Here is a 14919-nt window from a genome sequence, read left to right as displayed (position 1 = left end):
TTCTAGTGTTTTTTGGCAATAATAATTAGGGAAAATGACCAGATTTATGAATAAAAAGTTAAAGCCAAATTTTTCGGGGGGAAAAATCAATTTATACACACTCGGAAGCACCCTAACAGAAGAAAAAACAGTCTAAAAAACACTGAAAAATAATATCTAATTAGATTAATCATCCTTCTTTTTATTATTATTATTATCATGGAGTTTCGTCGTCGTCGGCTCATTGAGCTTCTCATGCTCCTTCTGTAATCGTTGAACTTGTCCAATATGAGCAGTTGTCGCGTGAACACTGTTCTTACGGCTCACACTTCGAACTCCAAGGTGGCGATAGCTGGAAAATATGGAAAATTTTGGGGGTTTTTCAGTGAAAAATAGCCCGAAAAATTGGATTTTTAGCCAAAATCTTCAATTTCTGTCACTTTTTCCTTGAATTTTACTGATTTTTGTGCCAATTTCGATCAAAATAGAGCCTATATAGGCTTAAAAACGCGTAAAAACTACCAAAATCGAGCTTTAAAGCAGCGCCGCACAGAAAAAGATGCGGAGCGTATTTTTGCAACCCTGCGGCACGATTTTTTCCTCCTTTTTGAAAAATTGATCTTTTCCAATAAAATTTCGATTTCACTAGTTTTATTCACTTTTTTCGAAAAATGTGAATAAAACTAGTAAAATCGAAATTTTATTGAAAAAAAAAACCTTTTTTTAAAAATGAGGAAAAAACCGTGCCGCAGGGTTGCGAAATTACGCTCCGCCTCTTTTTCTGTGCGATGCTGCTTTAGGGCTCGATTTTGGTCATTTTTACGCGTTTTTAGGATTATTAAGGCTCTATTTCGACCAAAATTGGCATAAAATCGGTGAAATTCGACATGGAAATTTTGCCAAAATTGGGAATTTTAGAAGAATTTAGCCACAAAAATGTGTTTTTTTTGTCAAAAAATGGATTTTTCCCCTAAAAAAAATGCTCACCGATACCAGCGTCGTCCGTAATGTGCCTTATTCAGCTCATATTCACTTCGGACCTTGTACTCGACTTCTCGAGCGGTCTTCAGTTTTCCCAATCTTCGGAGAGTCCAGAAAGTGGCTTGAATGAGCAAAAGTGTCGTCATGTAGCGGAATGGCATTGCGATCTGAAAATTTAAATTTTTATTATTACACATACGCGAAAAAATACATTTTTTTGGAAAAAAAAATTATTTTTCTGGTTAAATTCTGCTAAAATTCGTAATTTTTTGGCAACATTTCCACGTCTTTTGTAGTATTACATATACAAAAATACTGTAATTGGTCTCGACACGATAACATTTTTTCTTCAATGTAAAAAAGATGTGCGCCTTTAAAGATTACTGTAGTTTTACTTGTTGTAATTTTCTTTGTTCTTCGTGAGAAATATTAAAAAATCGATGAAACTCCACAAAGTTTGAAACTACAGTACTCTTTAAAGGCGCACACCTTTTTAACATTGAAGAATTTCGCGTCTGTGTAATAACCAGGGCTTCCCTTTTTGTTCCTTTTTTCTTTAAAAAATTAGTTTTTTCAATAAAATTGATTTCTTTACAAAACATGGTTTTTGTCTAAAAAATCGTGCTTTTTATACAAAAAAATTGGGTTTCTTCCGAGAAAATCTGTGTTTTTTCCAAACAAATTGTTATTTAATTAAAGTTTTCGAAAAAACATCTGAAAATCCTCCGAACCTTGTACAAAATCAGCGAAACCACCACAACTCCGGCGGTTTCGGGCGTATTTTTGACCTTTTCAACGATAGCATCCGGCATATGAAGCCATTCGAGCAATGAAATCACATCAACTCCACTTTTAACCACCAAATACAATGCGATAAACCATGCTGTACACGATGCCGCGTGAGCCGGCACAGCGATATACCAATATCTTTTAAAATAATATTTCACTTTTGCGAACAACGTTTTCGGCGCTTCTTCCGCCTTCATTTGCTCGATTTTCGCCGTTTTTGCGAGTTTTTGCTCCTCAGACATTGTCATTCTGAACATTTTCCATTTTTGATCGTCTGGCTTCTTCGGAGTGGGCTCTTTCTCGTGGAGTTGTCGACTTGTGTGCAGGAATCGTGAGCTTGATGGGGTCTGGAATTGAGCACAACAGATGCTCCGCGAGCATCGGATTATGGATCGAGCCAAAAGCATTTTGCCTGAATGAAAATTTTGGCCTAAAGGGGGTCTTAAAATTATCTAAAGTAAGTTTCCCGGGGATTTACACTCTCAACTCTTTAAACTTTTTTTTACGTCAGTCTAGCAATTAAATTTCAATTTATGGCTATTTGGGGGCTACTGAACTTATAAATACACGAATGGGGTGGAAAAAGGGGCAAAAATCAATAAATTACATTTTGTATATATAAATAAAAACAAAAAGAACAAAAACCCAGCACGCAAACGTGCGTTGACCAGTAATTTGGGGATAAAAACAATGATATTTAGTGGACAAGTTCGGTCTTTTGACGAATGGCGTAGTAAAGGCCAATGACGACGATGATGACGGCGACAGTCTCGGAAGAGATTGGAGACTTCGTGGCGAGACCCTGCAAAAAATGATTTTTAAAGATAATTATGTGAAAATGATGCAATTCTCACCCCATGGCTTTGTTGAACGGTGAAGAGTGGCTTGGTGACAGGGTTCTTGGCGTATTGAGCGGCTCCCTCCTCGTCGAAAATGTTAATATTAAAGGTTTGAGCTCCGGCGTCCTTGTGCTCAAGAGTCCATGAGACTTGGAACTTGGCGGTCTCGTCGGAAATCGAGACTGGGATAAGGCGACCGTTTACTTCAGCAGTGTATTGGATATTCTTCGGGTTGTTGCTGCATTGAAGTGTGAACTCGGTGATGAAGGTGGTTTTGTAGTGGAAGAATCCGTCGGTAGTGGAGAATGACGAGGCCGAGTACTTTGGCGACTCGCACTTGGCGCCTGGAATATTTATTGTTTTATTTGTATTAAATGTTAACAATCTACGCTTAAAATTCGAAAAATCGAGCCTTATTTTTATACAAGCCACACATTTGAATAATTTGTGTGGGAATTTATTAATTTTTCCAACTTACAAAGAGCGGAAGCGACAAGGCAAAGGGCGACGGCGATCTTCAGCATTATTACCTGCAAAAAAGTAATTAAATTCGTGTTTTGAAGAATTATCTTGTAAAATGAGTAAAATAGGCATTCTATACGTATTTTACTCGAATTTGCATCATTTTAACGCACAAAATTCATGTTTTTAGGGTAAAAATCAAGAAAATAAGTGAAAAATTCATTAAAAACACATTTTAATTCACTAAAACGATGTTTTCTCGACAGTTTCACGTAAAACAAACTCACTTGGCAGCTAGCCAGTTTGCAGTTCTCTCCCGTTCGCTGCGAGACCCACACCGCTGGGAAACTCCATGCGCCTTTAATGCCGATCCAAAATCGATCGTTCAAGAACTTCTTTTGCGCTTCAAAACTTTTGCAAACTGACTTTTTCTCCCGTTTTTCTGCTTTAAAAGTTTGCGGAAAAATTATTTTATTTATTTTATAAGCTATTTTCGATTTCTGTCCCATAAATTCGTTTAAAAAAATCGAAAATAAAAGCGTTCACTCTAAAACGAAAATTCTAGTTCCAGATATCATAAAAATGGCTTCTAGTAGCAGTGGTGGAGCAGGTGGAGCAGGTGGAGCAAGTGGAGCACCAGAAGTCAAGATTCACAACGTATATATGTCAAACGTGGAGGAGGAATTCGCGAGGATTCGAGGATTCGTCGAGGTACAGCCGATCGTTTGAATATTTTTAAAAAATCGGTTTTTTTTCAGGATTATCCCTACGTGGCAATGGACACAGAATTTCCCGGAGTTGTGGCGACACCGTTGGGCACATTTCGAAGCAAGGAAGATTTCAATTATCAGCAAGTGTTCTGTAATGTGAATATGCTGAAATTAATACAAGTGGGCTTTGCAATGGTCAATGACAAAGGAGAGCTACCACCGACTGGCGATGTTTGGCAGTTCAATTTCAATTTCTCCTTCGCTGAAGACATGTTCTCGCATGAGAGTGTCGAAATGCTCCGGCAAGCCGGAATAGACTTCACATTGCTGCAGGTTTTTTTAATATTGATTTTCCAATATTTTAATAATAATTTCTTTCTTCCAGAACAATGGAATACCGACAGCAGTATTCGGAGAACTTTTGACGACGTCAGGCCTCATCACTGATCCACGGATCACATGGCTCACGTTCTCTTCCGGCTACGACTTTGGATATTTGTTGAAAAGCATCACACTTGGAGATCTGCCTAAGGAAGAGTCAACGTTCTTCATGTGCCACAAAACTCTCTTCCCAACCAGCTTCGACATCAAAATCCTGCTCCGAACTCCAAATTGCGCGTCTGCAAAGCTGAAAGGAGGACTTCAAGAGGTCGCCGATCAGCTGGACGTGAAACGACAAGGAGTTCGCCATCAAGCTGGATCCGACGCACTGCTGACCGCCGCCACGTTTTTCAAGATCAAAAAGCAGTTTTTCGGAGACAACTGGAACCAGATTGCTCCATTGATCTGTGGACATATGTTTGGTCTTGGATCTTCGCTTTCGCTGTTCCATAGCTCCGGATCAACTTCTCGACTAGGCGATGAGACACCACAAGGCCTAATCGGAGTTCCACAACAAGCCTGAACAGATCTCTTTCCCGTCATTTTTCATGTGTCTATTTCTTTTATTTTTTTCTTCCTTTTTCCACCAAAAACCGTCTACACTGTTATTGTAAATTAGCTGTCTGTTTCGTGCCCTTCCCCATCTCTCACCCAAGTTTTTTGTGTTTTCACGCGCCCTATAATTTGTCTTTGTTATTATATCTCCCTATACTTGATGACTATACGCTTAGTTGTTTATAGGTGATCATTACTCTGAAAGTTCGATCTTTTTTATTTGTAATTTTCAGCAGCAGTAGAAGCTGGGCGAGATCGGGCGCCCCGTGTATCTTTTTATTTTCATTTTCCCTCCCCTATGCCCAAAAAAATAAAAATTTTCGAAATCTACTCGCGGAAACTTTAAATTTTCAACTAAAATAAGGGTTTTTGAGCCTGAAATTATCTTTTTCAGCTGTTTTGTCTAGATTCAAAGCTTAACAAAAGTAGTATTTCAGCAAAAAATGCCGAGCGGTGGACAGAGGAAGCACACGATTTCGAACAAGACACGTAAACGTCCCGGAAAGGATTTGGATCAAATCCATGAGGATTTGAAGCCTGAAAAGGCCGCCAAGCTTCTCCAGCAAGAGGTTTTTCAGATTTATTACTCGAAATAAACCCTTAGAATTCGCAACACTGCCGCACGGTTGTATTTTAACTGCTTTTCTACAATTTCGCGTTAATTTTATCAGGAAATCTGGCAAATAATCAAATTTTGCTGGAAAAAATGCTAAAAACTCGTAAAATAAAACTGTGCGGTGAAGTTGCAAAACTGCGTGCCGCGGCATTGCGGTGTGTCTCCGCCCTCTAACAAAGTTTCGTTTTTATTCATTTTATTCTCTTTTTTCGAAGGAAAATGTTATTTTCATAAGATTGTGAGAATATTCCATCGAAAAAATACAATAAAAAGAGCAAAATCGAAATTTTATCGGAAAAATTCCAACAAAAACGAAGAAAAAACCCATTTTCAGATCGATTACGATCTTCCGGGAAACGGACAATTTTACTGCATCGAGTGTGAGCGGCATTTCGTCGACGAGAAAACCCGACAGCTTCATCGCAAGACGAAATTGCACAAGAACCGAGTGAAGACGCTGAAAGAGGTTCCATACACACAGGCAGAAGCCAACGCCGCCGGTGGCTCAGGATTCTTCCCGGCGATCACTTTGAAAACACGAGTCGAACTTCCCAAGCAGCCGGAGATTCCGATTCCTGTGGTGGCAGAGACTTGAGCAATACTGGAAATACTTTCTTTTTTTGTTTTGTTTTGTTTTTACATCTCTCTCTGTTGATTTGAGTTGTTATGTTTCTTTTGTTGTTTATCATAAACAGAGCAAATTTGAGAGGAATGGCGACATCGGGTTAAAGTTTTAACAACGAAGGGTGGGAAAAATAATAAAAATAAGAATTAAAAATTATGCTCAAACAGCGACTTCTAGAATTTTATCGGTGAACTTCTTGGCTCCATCAGCCGTCCCGAATCGAATCATCATCGTAGCCATTTCGGTGCTCGAAGACGGACATGTCAGCCGGATCCGGTCACCTTTCGCGTCCACAACTGTCGCCTTCATCGCCTTATTGCACAGAGAATTCAGCCAGACTGTTCCGGTCGCTGTGGCGGCTCGAATGAGCACACTGAATTTTCCATCGTTGTCTTTAATGTGCAGCATTCCAACTCCAAGCTTTGTGTATTCTTTTCCGGTGAACTTGAACACGGATACTCTGAAAAAATAAAAATTTAAATTTCCATTAAAACAATGCTCCTAAACTGACTTGCTGCTCAGCACTGCATCCGGCTCCTGATTTTCGACGGTTTCCACCTTCGGAGGCACATATTCTCCCTCATCGTCTTCACCAGAACCCTCTGGTTTCGCCTGATTCTGATTTTCCATGGCTTTCTGTGCGAGACCAGCGAATCCGCTGAAAAGGCTTGAGCCTCCAGTGGAGCTTGAGCCAAATGATAATGGTTGAGTGGCGGTGGTGGTGGTGGAGGCAGAGCTTGATCCAAATAATGAAGCTGCCGTGGAAAGAGCCGAGAAAGGTTTTGGAGCCGATGTGGTAGAGTCTGCGGAGCTTCCTCCGAACACCAGAGGCTTAGAAGGACTGGCTCCGAATAGAGAGCTAGCTGGTTTCGGCAAATCTGCTTCTTTTGGTGAGCCAAATGTCAATTTTGGTGTGGAATCCGCAGCTTTTGGCTCTTCGGAAGGCTCGGCGGGCTTCTTTCCGAACGAGAATCCACTGAATTTTGGAGTTTCCTTCGGCTTGTCGCCACTGAAATTTTGATATATTGGTGGGTTTTTTTTAATAGAAAATAGTCTGAAATTGCTATTTTTGCAAAAAAGCCGACATTTTCGATTTCTAGTTGGAAAAAACAATTTTTCAGCGTAAAATGTAGCATTCTCACCACGAAAATGCTATTTTTTATGTGGCAAAATGTTAGAAAATTCAATTTTAATGAATTTTTTCCAATTTCGATTATATATATACTAACTCTTTTCCCAAAAATGCGAAAAGTGAGCCTGAATTACTCGGAGCCGCCGGCGCATCAGACTTTTTCGTCCAGAAATCCTTGGTGGGCTCCGGAAATTTGATCGTCGTAGCCGGAATCTTCACACTCGACGTGGCGGCTTGTCCGTCTTCGCCCGATTTGAAAACCACTGATTCAGCTCCACCGAGAGGTCCTCCGCCACGAATCGCGCGTTTTCGGGCGGTCGCTGGAGCTGCTGGAGCAACGAGTGGCTCTGCGGTTTTTGCGAGTGGAGCTGGCGTTTCCTTGGTTATCACTGAAATGTCGCCAAACTTGGGCACAGACGCGACTGTCGCCGCCGGGCTCGAGGCAGCGAAAACTGTAGAATTCAGCGGATTTTTTGGCGTTCCATTCTTCCGCACAGCTTTGGCTATTTTCCGCGGAGCAACTGTTTCTCCAGAACTTTCAGACGAGTTTTCGGTTCGTCTGGGCACTGTCATATCGGCTGCAACGTCATCATCGACCTTATAAATCTGCTTGAGCTGTGCCACATGATCCATATATGATTTCATAGTTCCAGACTGAAAGATTAGATCTTTAATTAGACATAAAAAAAAGGTTTTAAACCTTAAACTTACAAAATCATAATGATTCTTTTCCGTGAAATATCCGTTGATGACTTTGAGAAATTCTGCATTCAGGAGGCTCATTTTGTCGCGGAGCCGGAACATGTTCATTTGTTGCTCAGAAGTTGGCGGTGGAATTAGGGAATTCATCACGAATCTGAACGAAAATCTGTTTTTTAATTTGAATTCGCAAGACTGTGCAATGTGACGTGACGGTGTTTGCGTACTCGGCATCAAACCCGACGACGCTTGCGGGCGTTTCTTTTTATTTTTCACTTATTTTTCAGGCTCGATGAGTCATTTCCCGATTTCCCGTCAAATTTTTTTCGAATTTCGGTTCGAAAAATTATTATTAATTATTTATTTGTTCAGAAATGTTGCGAGTCGCCGTTTCCGCTGCTCTCCGCACTGTTTCAGTGCGTGCACTGAGCAATGCGTCCGTCCAACAACGAGTCATCACCCCAATACTCCTCTCCGCACAGAAACCAAGCTTCCAAATCAGACAATACTCTGCAAAGGTGGGAATTAACAAAAAAAAAATATTTTTTCGCAAAAAGAAAACAACATTTTCCAGGCTCCACTGACCAAAAAGACACTCGAGGAGCGAATTGTGTTGGTTCTCTCACTCTACGACAAAATCGACGCGAAGAAGCTCACAATGGACTCGGATTTCTCGAAAGATCTCGGCCTCGACTCTCTGGATCACGTAGAAGTTGTGATGGCGATGGAGGAAGAGTTTGGATTCGAGATTCCCGACGGAGATGCGGATCGCTTCAAGACGCCACGCGACATCTTCCAGTACATCGCCGACAAGGAAGACGTTTTCGAATAATTTTTGTATTTCTTTATCTTTTTAGCTGCAGTAGAAATATTTTCTATTATCATTTTTTTTTGTTTTTCGGATTTTTTTTCAAAAATAAAAGTTTGAAATTCATTTAATAATTTTCGCGTTGATAAAAAGTTAATTTCTTTCTGATATACTTTTCTCAAAGGCGCACAGATTTAGGGGTCTCGACGCGAAAGTTTATGGTAGCCGCTTTTTTAGTGCATTTTTCCAGAATTTTGGCGTTTTTCTTTCTTTTTTTTTGTTGAAATTTGTTTTTCAAGTCGAAAAACAGGAGAAACACAAATTTTTAATGAGAAAACTAAAAAAAAAAACGTTTTTGCAGCGAATTTCGTTATTTTTTCTTGTTAAAAATTGATTTAAACCAGTTTTTTTCGTTTTTCAGTTCAAAAAACAGAAAAATCACAAATTTTTGAGCAAAAAAAACTGATTTAGAACAATTTTTTCATTACAATTTTAAAAAAAGTGTTTTTGTTTACATTTTAGCAAATTTTATAGGTGTTTTTCTGTCGAATTATGTTTTTTTTTCAGGTCGACAATCTATACAAACCGATTTGAATCAGTTTTTAACAAAAAAAATCAAGAAAATTCGCAAAAAATCCGTATTTCCGTAATTTTTTCGTTAAAAATCGTTTTTCAGCTCGAGAAATAGGAAAAATTCGAGTTTTCAATATAAAAAACTGATTTAATACAATTTTTATTATAAAAATTCTCTGAAAACGAACAAATTTAATTTTTAAAAAAATTAAAACTTTTTTCGCGCCGAGACCCACTAGAATACTCCCGTGTGCCTTTAAAGGAGCATAACGGTCAGGAAAACGAGTTTTCTCTTATTTTTTGTGAAAATCTTCGATCAAAAACCAACTTTCTTCAAATTTTATGCCTAAAATGTTCATTTTTCCAATTTTTAAAATAATTTGCAGCACATGTTCGACCCGTCAAAATGGTTCGGGCGAGCTCCCTATCAACAAGTCGGCGACACGGATGATCCAATAATAGAAGTCGACCAGATCTCATTCACCAGTTCATGCTCTTCGGGTGAGCACGAAGGATATGTTACGGCGAGGGATACTACAAAAAATAGAGTAAATGGAGACTCCGTGAACGATCTGATCTCGTTTGAGGAGGATTTAAATCTTCCTGGTGAGAAATTTAAATTTAAATTTAAAAAAAAAAATCGAAAAAATAACTCAAAAATTCCCAGGAACTTCCGAAGAAAATTCACTGCTCTCCCCCGACAGCCCATCATCGTCGACACCGAACTTCCCACCACAATACGAATCCCAAAATCTCAAAGAAAGCGTGATCGTTCGAAATTCAATATTCTGGTTTACGGAGTCAGAAGTGGACGCGGCGAAGTTAGTACTGCCGATTTCGAATAAAGGAAGAGTATGCCGATTCGATAATGATGTAGATGATAATCTACTGGAGACGACGTGCCGGACACTTCAAATATCCATGGGATTATGTGAAAGATCCCGATGGCTTAATCATCTCGCCAGGGATCCTGTGATGTCGAGGCTGGTCAGAGAGCTTGATGAGGATTTTGCGTCGACGTCGGATGAGCCGGAAGATCAGGGAGCTGAAAATGGGGAAGAAGTCTCCAGACCCCCAGCTTCATCATTTTCCTCATCATCAGGATCTTATCACACGATTGTTGGGATTCTCGACGAGACGGTGCAGCTGAACCCATTAAATCCAGGAATGACCCGAGTCATAGTCCCAGCTAGACGAGGGATCCAGTCAGTGGACATACGTCGGAGGATCAATGAGACACCATCCGCAGTCTGTTCGGCGATTATTCGACAAGCAGTACAGAAGGATCCACCGATAGATCAGCGGATGATGGAATGGATGAGAGGATTCGCAGAAGTTGGAACATGGATCCAGGAAGTTGCTCCAGCATCCAGGAAACATGATAAATACTCCTACGAAGTTCCTCCACTGTCAGAAGATTGGATCCTCACGATCCACAAGCAGCCACCAATCCGACAAGGACTTGAATCTCAGCAATGGAAGTGTGCAGCGTGTCGACAATCCCTTCATACCCATAACATTAACGATCGGGAACAGTGTCCTCGCTTCTGTGACTACTACGGTCTATTCTTCTGCTCGCTATGTCATGGTGGAGAGAAATCAATTCTACCCGCCCGAGTGCTCAATCAATGGAGCTTCACTGAACTTCCAGTGTCGGATAGAGCTCAGCGATTCTTGAGAGCTGTTCGAGAATCGCCAGTGTTCAGAATACGCGATTTGCCGGGAGATTTGGTGAAGAAGAACAAGGCACTGAGGGCAGTGGTCGAGTTGCGACAGAAATTGAAGCATATGGAAGGATTTATTAAGGTAGACCTTAATAGAACAGAAGTTTGCCACTGATTCCGAATATCTGGGCGGAAAATCTCCTGGATTTTATATTTCAGCTTAAAATCGCGAATTTTCGCGAGATTTTTGTAGATTTACGTGCTGATTTCCGTTTTTCAACGAGAGTTTCCTTAATTTTCGTCGATTTTTGTCGAATGTTTTTTTTTTGTAAAATGTGTTTTTAAAAGTCAATTAAACATTTTATTATCAAAAAAAAAAACTAACAAAATTCAAATGAACGAATTTCGTAATGAAACTTCTTTAAAAAAATTCCAAAATTTTTTTATGGCAGCTCGAAATTTCTAAAAAATTACGCTGATTTTAGCTAAAATCTAGAATTTTGCCCATTTTTCCGTGTCACATCTGTCCGAAGTTGACTTTTTTTTTGGAATTATCATCCTTTATTGCATATTTTGGTCGTTTATCTCATTTAATTTCGTCGATTAAAGTACTTTTAAAGCCGATAGGTAACCAAAAATAAAAAATCATTGAAATTGGTTACCTATCAGCTTTAAATGTACCTTAATCGACGGAATTAAAATGAGATGAACTACCAAAATATGCAATAAAGGATGATAATTCCAAAAAAGTGAACTTCGGACAGATGTGACACGAAAAAGTGGCTGAAATTCGAGAGTTTAGCTAAAATCTGTGTAATTGTTTTTCGAAATTTTGAACCGCCATAAAAAATTTTTTGGAATTTTTTTGAGAAGTTTCATTACGAAATTTTCGTTCATAAGAATTTTGTTAGTTTTTTGTTAATAAAATGTTTAATTGACTTCAAAAAACACATTTTCCAAAAAAAAATATTCGACAAAAATCGATGAAAATTAAGGAAACGCTCGTTGAAAAACGGAAATCAGCACGTAAATATACACAAATCTCGTAAATCGACAAATATGGCGTCACTGGATTTCAAGCTGAAATATAAAATCTGAGAGATTTTTTTTTTGAATTTTTTCCCATAAATATTCGGGTTCAGGGGAAAATTTGAATATTTCTCAATTTTAAATAATATTTTCAGATTTGCATTGACGCTTCCAATCAAGTCTTCGAATTCGGGAATTTGAGCACAATGTTCGCAAGTATCGATCGATATCTTCTTGAACATGATGATCTATTCTCGTTGAATGATTTGCAGCGAATTTATAATAAAGTGAGCATTGATATTATGAGGACGCTGAAAATGTGCAAACGCGCTCCATGGACAATTTTTGAAATAAAAATAATATTTTTAACGGGAAATTCTTGTCCGAAAATACGGTATCCGGTCTCGACACGATCTTTTTCAAGAGTACTGTAGAAATTACAGTACTCGTTAAAGGCGCACACCAGTTTGTATTTAACAAGAAATTGTCGTTTCGAGACCGGGTCAAAATCGCAAAATTTCTAGAAAATAAAAAATTCCTAAGATTATTTTTCCAAGTTTCAGGATCTACTCTCCCTGCTCGAACCACTTGCAAAAAGAGCACGCGAGCACATTATCCACTGTAAAAAGTGTCGACTACAAGCTCCAGTGTGTGTTCGCTGCAATGATATGACTGATCGGCTATTCGCATTCGAAGAACGAGCAGTTTCACGATGTGAAGGATGTGGTCATCTATCTCATTCTCCAAAATGTCCGAGAAGAGACGTTCCACGTGATACTCACTGTCCGAAATGTGCTAGGCTGAAGACTAGAGCAAATGGTGGTGGTGGAAGATCTTCGAGAATCATTGGAGATGTTGTATAAATTATTCCAGTTGCTGTGCAATTTTTCTGATGGACTTTGATTTAACTTGCCCTAAAAGCTCGAGGCTCTTGTACTGGATACTGGACACTTTCAGAAATTTTTGGATTAAAAAAATTATCACAATTTTGTTTTTTGGAAATTTTAAAAACTTGGAATTTGATTATTTTCGCAGTTAAAATTGTTGGAATTTGTTGGTTTTTTTTTTGTTGGAAATTGTGGAAATTTCACAATTTTTGAAAAATATTTTCGGAATTTTAAGAAAATTTTAGGAAATTGAGAAATTTAAAAAAATTCGTTTTATTTTTCCAAAAATTTTCTGAAACTTGGAAACTTGTGCAATTTTTTTTAAATCAAAATTATAAAATTTTTTCGATTTGAAAAAATTTCCAAACTTTTTTTTTCCGAAATTTTAGAAATTGGAAAAGATCGAGTAAAAATCCAATAAATTTTAATTATTGGATTTTTTGGAAAATTTTTTGTTAATTTTTTTAACTTTGAAATTTTCGCAAATGTTCCATATTTTTCAAAATTTTAGAATTTCTTGATTCGGAAATTTCTGGAAATCTAAAACGTGCTGATGTTCTCGGAATTTTTGGAAATTTAAAAAAAGCTGGAACGTTTTTTTTGGAATAAAATTTTTTTTTCTAAGATAAGTGTCCAGTGCTCTATTGGTCGAGCCTTTCGGATAAGTTCAATTGAAGTCTGTAAATTGTTTATATTTCTAAGGAATCCATCATCTTTCTCCTCACAAAATCTTTGCTTTCTTTTTCCTCTCGCTTCTTGTAACATTCTTTTTTCCCGCCTCACATTCACTTTTTACTCATTTCAATAATGTGCCTTGTTGCCCCAAACAATTAGCTTGTATTATATTTATCCGTCAAGTTGCTCCACCCGATGGCCCCCGTGATTTCTTGATTCATAGGGTTGTTTTTTAGCTTAATTTGAATTCTGCCTCATCGATAAATTATATTTTCAATTTGATTTTTTTTGGAAATGTTCTAATAATGCGTTACTTTCCGTGACTTTGGTATTTTTTTCTCTCACATTCTTCTTACTTTTTGGATTATTATCCGATTTCTGCGCCAAAAGACGGGGCCCGGTCTCGACACGACACATTTTTTTAAATGAGGAAAAGTTGTGCGCCCTACTTTTTCTCAATGAAACACGCTAGTTAGTCTTCCCCCAGATAAAGCTTTATGAGTTTATTAGAAACAAAGATTACAAGCACTCAATGAATCTGTTGAACAGTAATATAAAACTAAGAATTATAGAGTGGATCCCACATGACTTCTGCTTTTGCTCCATCGGGTCTCGATATTTCGAAAGTTCTCCAATCTTTCTTTTTGTAAGTTTCAATATAATCGATGTTTTGAAATAGAACGGTTTCCAAAAATCGATCTCGTCTACTTCCAAAACAGATTGACAGAGTTTTGAGACGAGAATTAGATCCTTTTATCCACGATCTCATGAAGAGATTCAACTCCTTGTCGGGAAGATTGTTGTATTCTATCGAGAATTTTGAACAATTGGAAACCAAAATGTCGTCGAGTGTCACTTTTGTCTTAAAAAATTCTAGCCAATAGAAGTTATGTGTAAGGATTTGAGTATTGATTGGTACATTGTAAACGCCCAAATTACTTAAAGAAGGGAACAGTTCGAGCAGGTGAGAACTTTGGATTTCCGAAGATGCAATTTTCACTCCAAAAGTTTTCATATCCTTCACAATTTCGTAGACTTCGTCAATATTTGGTTCCAAAATGACCAATTTAATAGAGTTGTGCCTACAGAGTACATAAGCAACATGTTCAATCCAATGTTTCACAGTGAATCCCGGTACATTCAGCGTTATATATGTTCCCTCATCCGTGTAACTTCGTAAATTGGCATTCTGGGTCGATTCGTCAATGTCGAAGTAAAAACTAAAATGTTTAAACCGCTCTCCCACAACAGTTAATGAGGTAAATGGCACAAATTCGAATGAAAAACATTTAAAATATCCTTTCAACGTAGCTATGAGTTGTTTGATATTCTTCGAGAGAACCGATAGACATAAACTGAAAAAAGATAATATTCTATTGAAAGCAGTTTAAAACTCACTGTTCTACTACGCCCATTAATTTCAAAGACTTTTGAAGTACAGAGTCTGGGAGACAGAGAATAGGAAAAGGGACAGTAGCCATGTCGATGGAAGAACAAGAAGAATGAAAGAAATGG

At 38.2% G+C, this 14919-nt stretch overlaps 8 protein-coding genes across 9 annotated transcripts; 4 read left to right on the top strand and 4 right to left on the bottom strand.

Moving 5' to 3' along the window:
* Positions 1 to 27: 27 nt before the first annotated feature.
* Positions 28 to 2161, bottom strand: Y56A3A.22 (DUF1279 domain-containing protein). The gene is made up of 3 exons (NM_067154.9): positions 1692 to 2161; positions 967 to 1127; positions 28 to 331 (listed from the first exon to the last, which is right to left on the bottom strand). The coding sequence occupies exons 1-3, from the start codon at positions 2154 to 2156 to the stop codon at positions 166 to 168; spliced, it is 792 nt and encodes a 263-aa protein (NP_499555.1). The 5' UTR covers positions 2157 to 2161; the 3' UTR covers positions 28 to 165.
* A 104-nt stretch (positions 2162 to 2265) lies between these two features.
* trap-4 (Translocon-associated protein subunit delta) lies at positions 2266 to 3118 on the bottom strand. The gene is made up of 3 exons (NM_001383006.3): positions 3067 to 3118; positions 2604 to 2932; positions 2266 to 2551 (listed from the first exon to the last, which is right to left on the bottom strand). Exons 1-3 carry the CDS (start codon positions 3110 to 3112, stop codon positions 2447 to 2449), a joined length of 480 nt encoding a protein of 159 aa, NP_001370085.1. The 5' UTR covers positions 3113 to 3118; the 3' UTR covers positions 2266 to 2446.
* Positions 3119 to 3615: 497 nt separating this feature from the next.
* Positions 3616 to 5025, top strand: ccf-1 (CCR4-NOT transcription complex subunit 7). Its single transcript, NM_067152.7, has 3 exons — positions 3616 to 3761; positions 3809 to 4093; positions 4146 to 5025. Exons 1-3 carry the CDS (start codon positions 3633 to 3635, stop codon positions 4662 to 4664), a joined length of 933 nt encoding a protein of 310 aa, NP_499553.1. The 5' UTR covers positions 3616 to 3632; the 3' UTR covers positions 4665 to 5025.
* A 108-nt stretch (positions 5026 to 5133) lies between these two features.
* Positions 5134 to 6017, top strand: znf-593 (Zinc finger protein 593 homolog). Its single transcript, NM_067151.7, has 2 exons — positions 5134 to 5265; positions 5647 to 6017. Exons 1-2 carry the CDS (start codon positions 5140 to 5142, stop codon positions 5905 to 5907), a joined length of 387 nt encoding a protein of 128 aa, NP_499552.1. The 5' UTR covers positions 5134 to 5139; the 3' UTR covers positions 5908 to 6017.
* On the bottom strand, positions 5980 to 7925 carry npp-16 (Nuclear pore complex protein npp-16). The gene is made up of 4 exons (NM_067150.3): positions 7781 to 7925; positions 7167 to 7723; positions 6449 to 6946; positions 5980 to 6397 (listed from the first exon to the last, which is right to left on the bottom strand). Exons 1-4 carry the CDS (start codon positions 7916 to 7918, stop codon positions 6097 to 6099), a joined length of 1494 nt encoding a protein of 497 aa, NP_499551.1. The 5' UTR covers positions 7919 to 7925; the 3' UTR covers positions 5980 to 6096.
* Positions 7926 to 8140: 215 nt separating this feature from the next.
* Positions 8141 to 8700, top strand: ndab-1 (Acyl carrier protein). The gene is made up of 2 exons (NM_067148.6): positions 8141 to 8286; positions 8343 to 8700. The coding sequence occupies exons 1-2, from the start codon at positions 8143 to 8145 to the stop codon at positions 8598 to 8600; spliced, it is 402 nt and encodes a 133-aa protein (NP_499549.1). The 5' UTR covers positions 8141 to 8142; the 3' UTR covers positions 8601 to 8700.
* Positions 8701 to 9532: 832 nt separating this feature from the next.
* Positions 9533 to 13677, top strand: Y56A3A.16 (Rubicon Homology domain-containing protein). 2 transcript variants are annotated; one of them, NM_001268217.3, is made up of 4 exons: positions 9533 to 9755; positions 9817 to 10955; positions 11998 to 12129; positions 12406 to 13673. In NM_001268217.3, exons 1-4 carry the CDS (start codon positions 9539 to 9541, stop codon positions 12703 to 12705), a joined length of 1788 nt encoding a protein of 595 aa, NP_001255146.1. In that variant the 5' UTR covers positions 9533 to 9538; the 3' UTR covers positions 12706 to 13673. The 2 variants fall into 2 exon arrangements, with proteins under 2 accessions (NP_001255146.1, NP_001255147.1); NM_001268218.2 differs by having other exon boundaries at positions 9536 to 9755; positions 12400 to 13677.
* Positions 13678 to 13904: 227 nt separating this feature from the next.
* Positions 13905 to 14893, bottom strand: fbxb-24 (F-box domain-containing protein). The gene is made up of 2 exons (NM_067146.2): positions 14803 to 14893; positions 13905 to 14759 (listed from the first exon to the last, which is right to left on the bottom strand). The coding sequence occupies exons 1-2, from the start codon at positions 14883 to 14885 to the stop codon at positions 13964 to 13966; spliced, it is 879 nt and encodes a 292-aa protein (NP_499547.1). The 5' UTR covers positions 14886 to 14893; the 3' UTR covers positions 13905 to 13963.
* Between the last annotated feature and the right edge of the window lie 26 nt (positions 14894 to 14919).

This window comes from Caenorhabditis elegans, chromosome III (genome assembly GCF_000002985.6).
Source record: "Caenorhabditis elegans chromosome III".
NCBI lineage: Eukaryota > Metazoa > Nematoda > Chromadorea > Rhabditida > Rhabditidae > Caenorhabditis > Caenorhabditis elegans.
The sequence above is the reverse complement of the archived record's forward strand: the minus strand, read 5'-3'. Positions and strand labels throughout refer to the sequence as shown.

What these genes read in the sequence shown, in the direction of transcription:
- Y56A3A.22 (NM_067154.9), bottom strand. Translation starts at nt 2,156, where the DNA reads ATGCTTTTGGCTCGATCCATAATCCGATGCTCGCGGAGCATCTGTTGT. An exon ending in TTTCGCTGATTTTGTACAAG is followed by an intron (nt 1,128 to 1,691) that starts GTTCGGAGGATT and finishes TTAAATTTTCAG; the next exon opens with ATCGCAATGCCATTCCGCTA. An exon ending in TACGGACGACGCTGGTATCG is followed by an intron (nt 332 to 966) that starts GTGAGCATTTTT and finishes CATATTTTCCAG; the next exon opens with CTATCGCCACCTTGGAGTTC.
- trap-4 (NM_001383006.3), bottom strand. Translation starts at nt 3,112, where the DNA reads ATGCTGAAGATCGCCGTCGCCCTTTGCCTTGTCGCTTCCGCTCTTT. An exon ending in CCTTGTCGCTTCCGCTCTTT is followed by an intron (nt 2,933 to 3,066) that starts GTAAGTTGGAAA and finishes TAAATATTCCAG; the next exon opens with GCGCCAAGTGCGAGTCGCCA. An exon ending in CCGTTCAACAAAGCCATGGG is followed by an intron (nt 2,552 to 2,603) that starts GTGAGAATTGCA and finishes CATTTTTTGCAG; the next exon opens with GGTCTCGCCACGAAGTCTCC.
- ccf-1 (NM_067152.7), top strand. Translation starts at nt 3,633, where the DNA reads ATGGCTTCTAGTAGCAGTGGTGGAGCAGGTGGAGCAGGTGGAGCAAGT. An exon ending in GGATTCGAGGATTCGTCGAG is followed by an intron (nt 3,762 to 3,808) that starts GTACAGCCGATC and finishes GTTTTTTTTCAG; the next exon opens with GATTATCCCTACGTGGCAAT. An exon ending in TAGACTTCACATTGCTGCAG is followed by an intron (nt 4,094 to 4,145) that starts GTTTTTTTAATA and finishes TCTTTCTTCCAG; the next exon opens with AACAATGGAATACCGACAGC.
- znf-593 (NM_067151.7), top strand. Translation starts at nt 5,140, where the DNA reads ATGCCGAGCGGTGGACAGAGGAAGCACACGATTTCGAACAAGACACGT. An exon ending in CCAAGCTTCTCCAGCAAGAG is followed by an intron (nt 5,266 to 5,646) that starts GTTTTTCAGATT and finishes ACCCATTTTCAG; the next exon opens with ATCGATTACGATCTTCCGGG.
- npp-16 (NM_067150.3), bottom strand. Translation starts at nt 7,918, where the DNA reads ATGAATTCCCTAATTCCACCGCCAACTTCTGAGCAACAAATGAACATG. An exon ending in AAAAGAATCATTATGATTTT is followed by an intron (nt 7,724 to 7,780) that starts GTAAGTTTAAGG and finishes CTAATCTTTCAG; the next exon opens with TCTGGAACTATGAAATCATA. An exon ending in TTCGCATTTTTGGGAAAAGA is followed by an intron (nt 6,947 to 7,166) that starts GTTAGTATATAT and finishes TCAAAATTTCAG; the next exon opens with TGGCGACAAGCCGAAGGAAA.
- ndab-1 (NM_067148.6), top strand. Translation starts at nt 8,143, where the DNA reads ATGTTGCGAGTCGCCGTTTCCGCTGCTCTCCGCACTGTTTCAGTGCGT. An exon ending in TCAGACAATACTCTGCAAAG is followed by an intron (nt 8,287 to 8,342) that starts GTGGGAATTAAC and finishes AACATTTTCCAG; the next exon opens with GCTCCACTGACCAAAAAGAC.
- Y56A3A.16 (NM_001268218.2), top strand. Translation starts at nt 9,539, where the DNA reads ATGTTCGACCCGTCAAAATGGTTCGGGCGAGCTCCCTATCAACAAGTC. An exon ending in ATATGGAAGGATTTATTAAG is followed by an intron (nt 10,956 to 11,997) that starts GTAGACCTTAAT and finishes TAATATTTTCAG; the next exon opens with ATTTGCATTGACGCTTCCAA. An exon ending in TGCAGCGAATTTATAATAAA is followed by an intron (nt 12,130 to 12,399) that starts GTGAGCATTGAT and finishes TATTTTTCCAAG; the next exon opens with TTTCAGGATCTACTCTCCCT.
- fbxb-24 (NM_067146.2), bottom strand. Translation starts at nt 14,885, where the DNA reads ATGGCTACTGTCCCTTTTCCTATTCTCTGTCTCCCAGACTCTGTACTT. An exon ending in TTAATGGGCGTAGTAGAACA is followed by an intron (nt 14,760 to 14,802) that starts GTGAGTTTTAAA and finishes ATCTTTTTTCAG; the next exon opens with TTTATGTCTATCGGTTCTCT.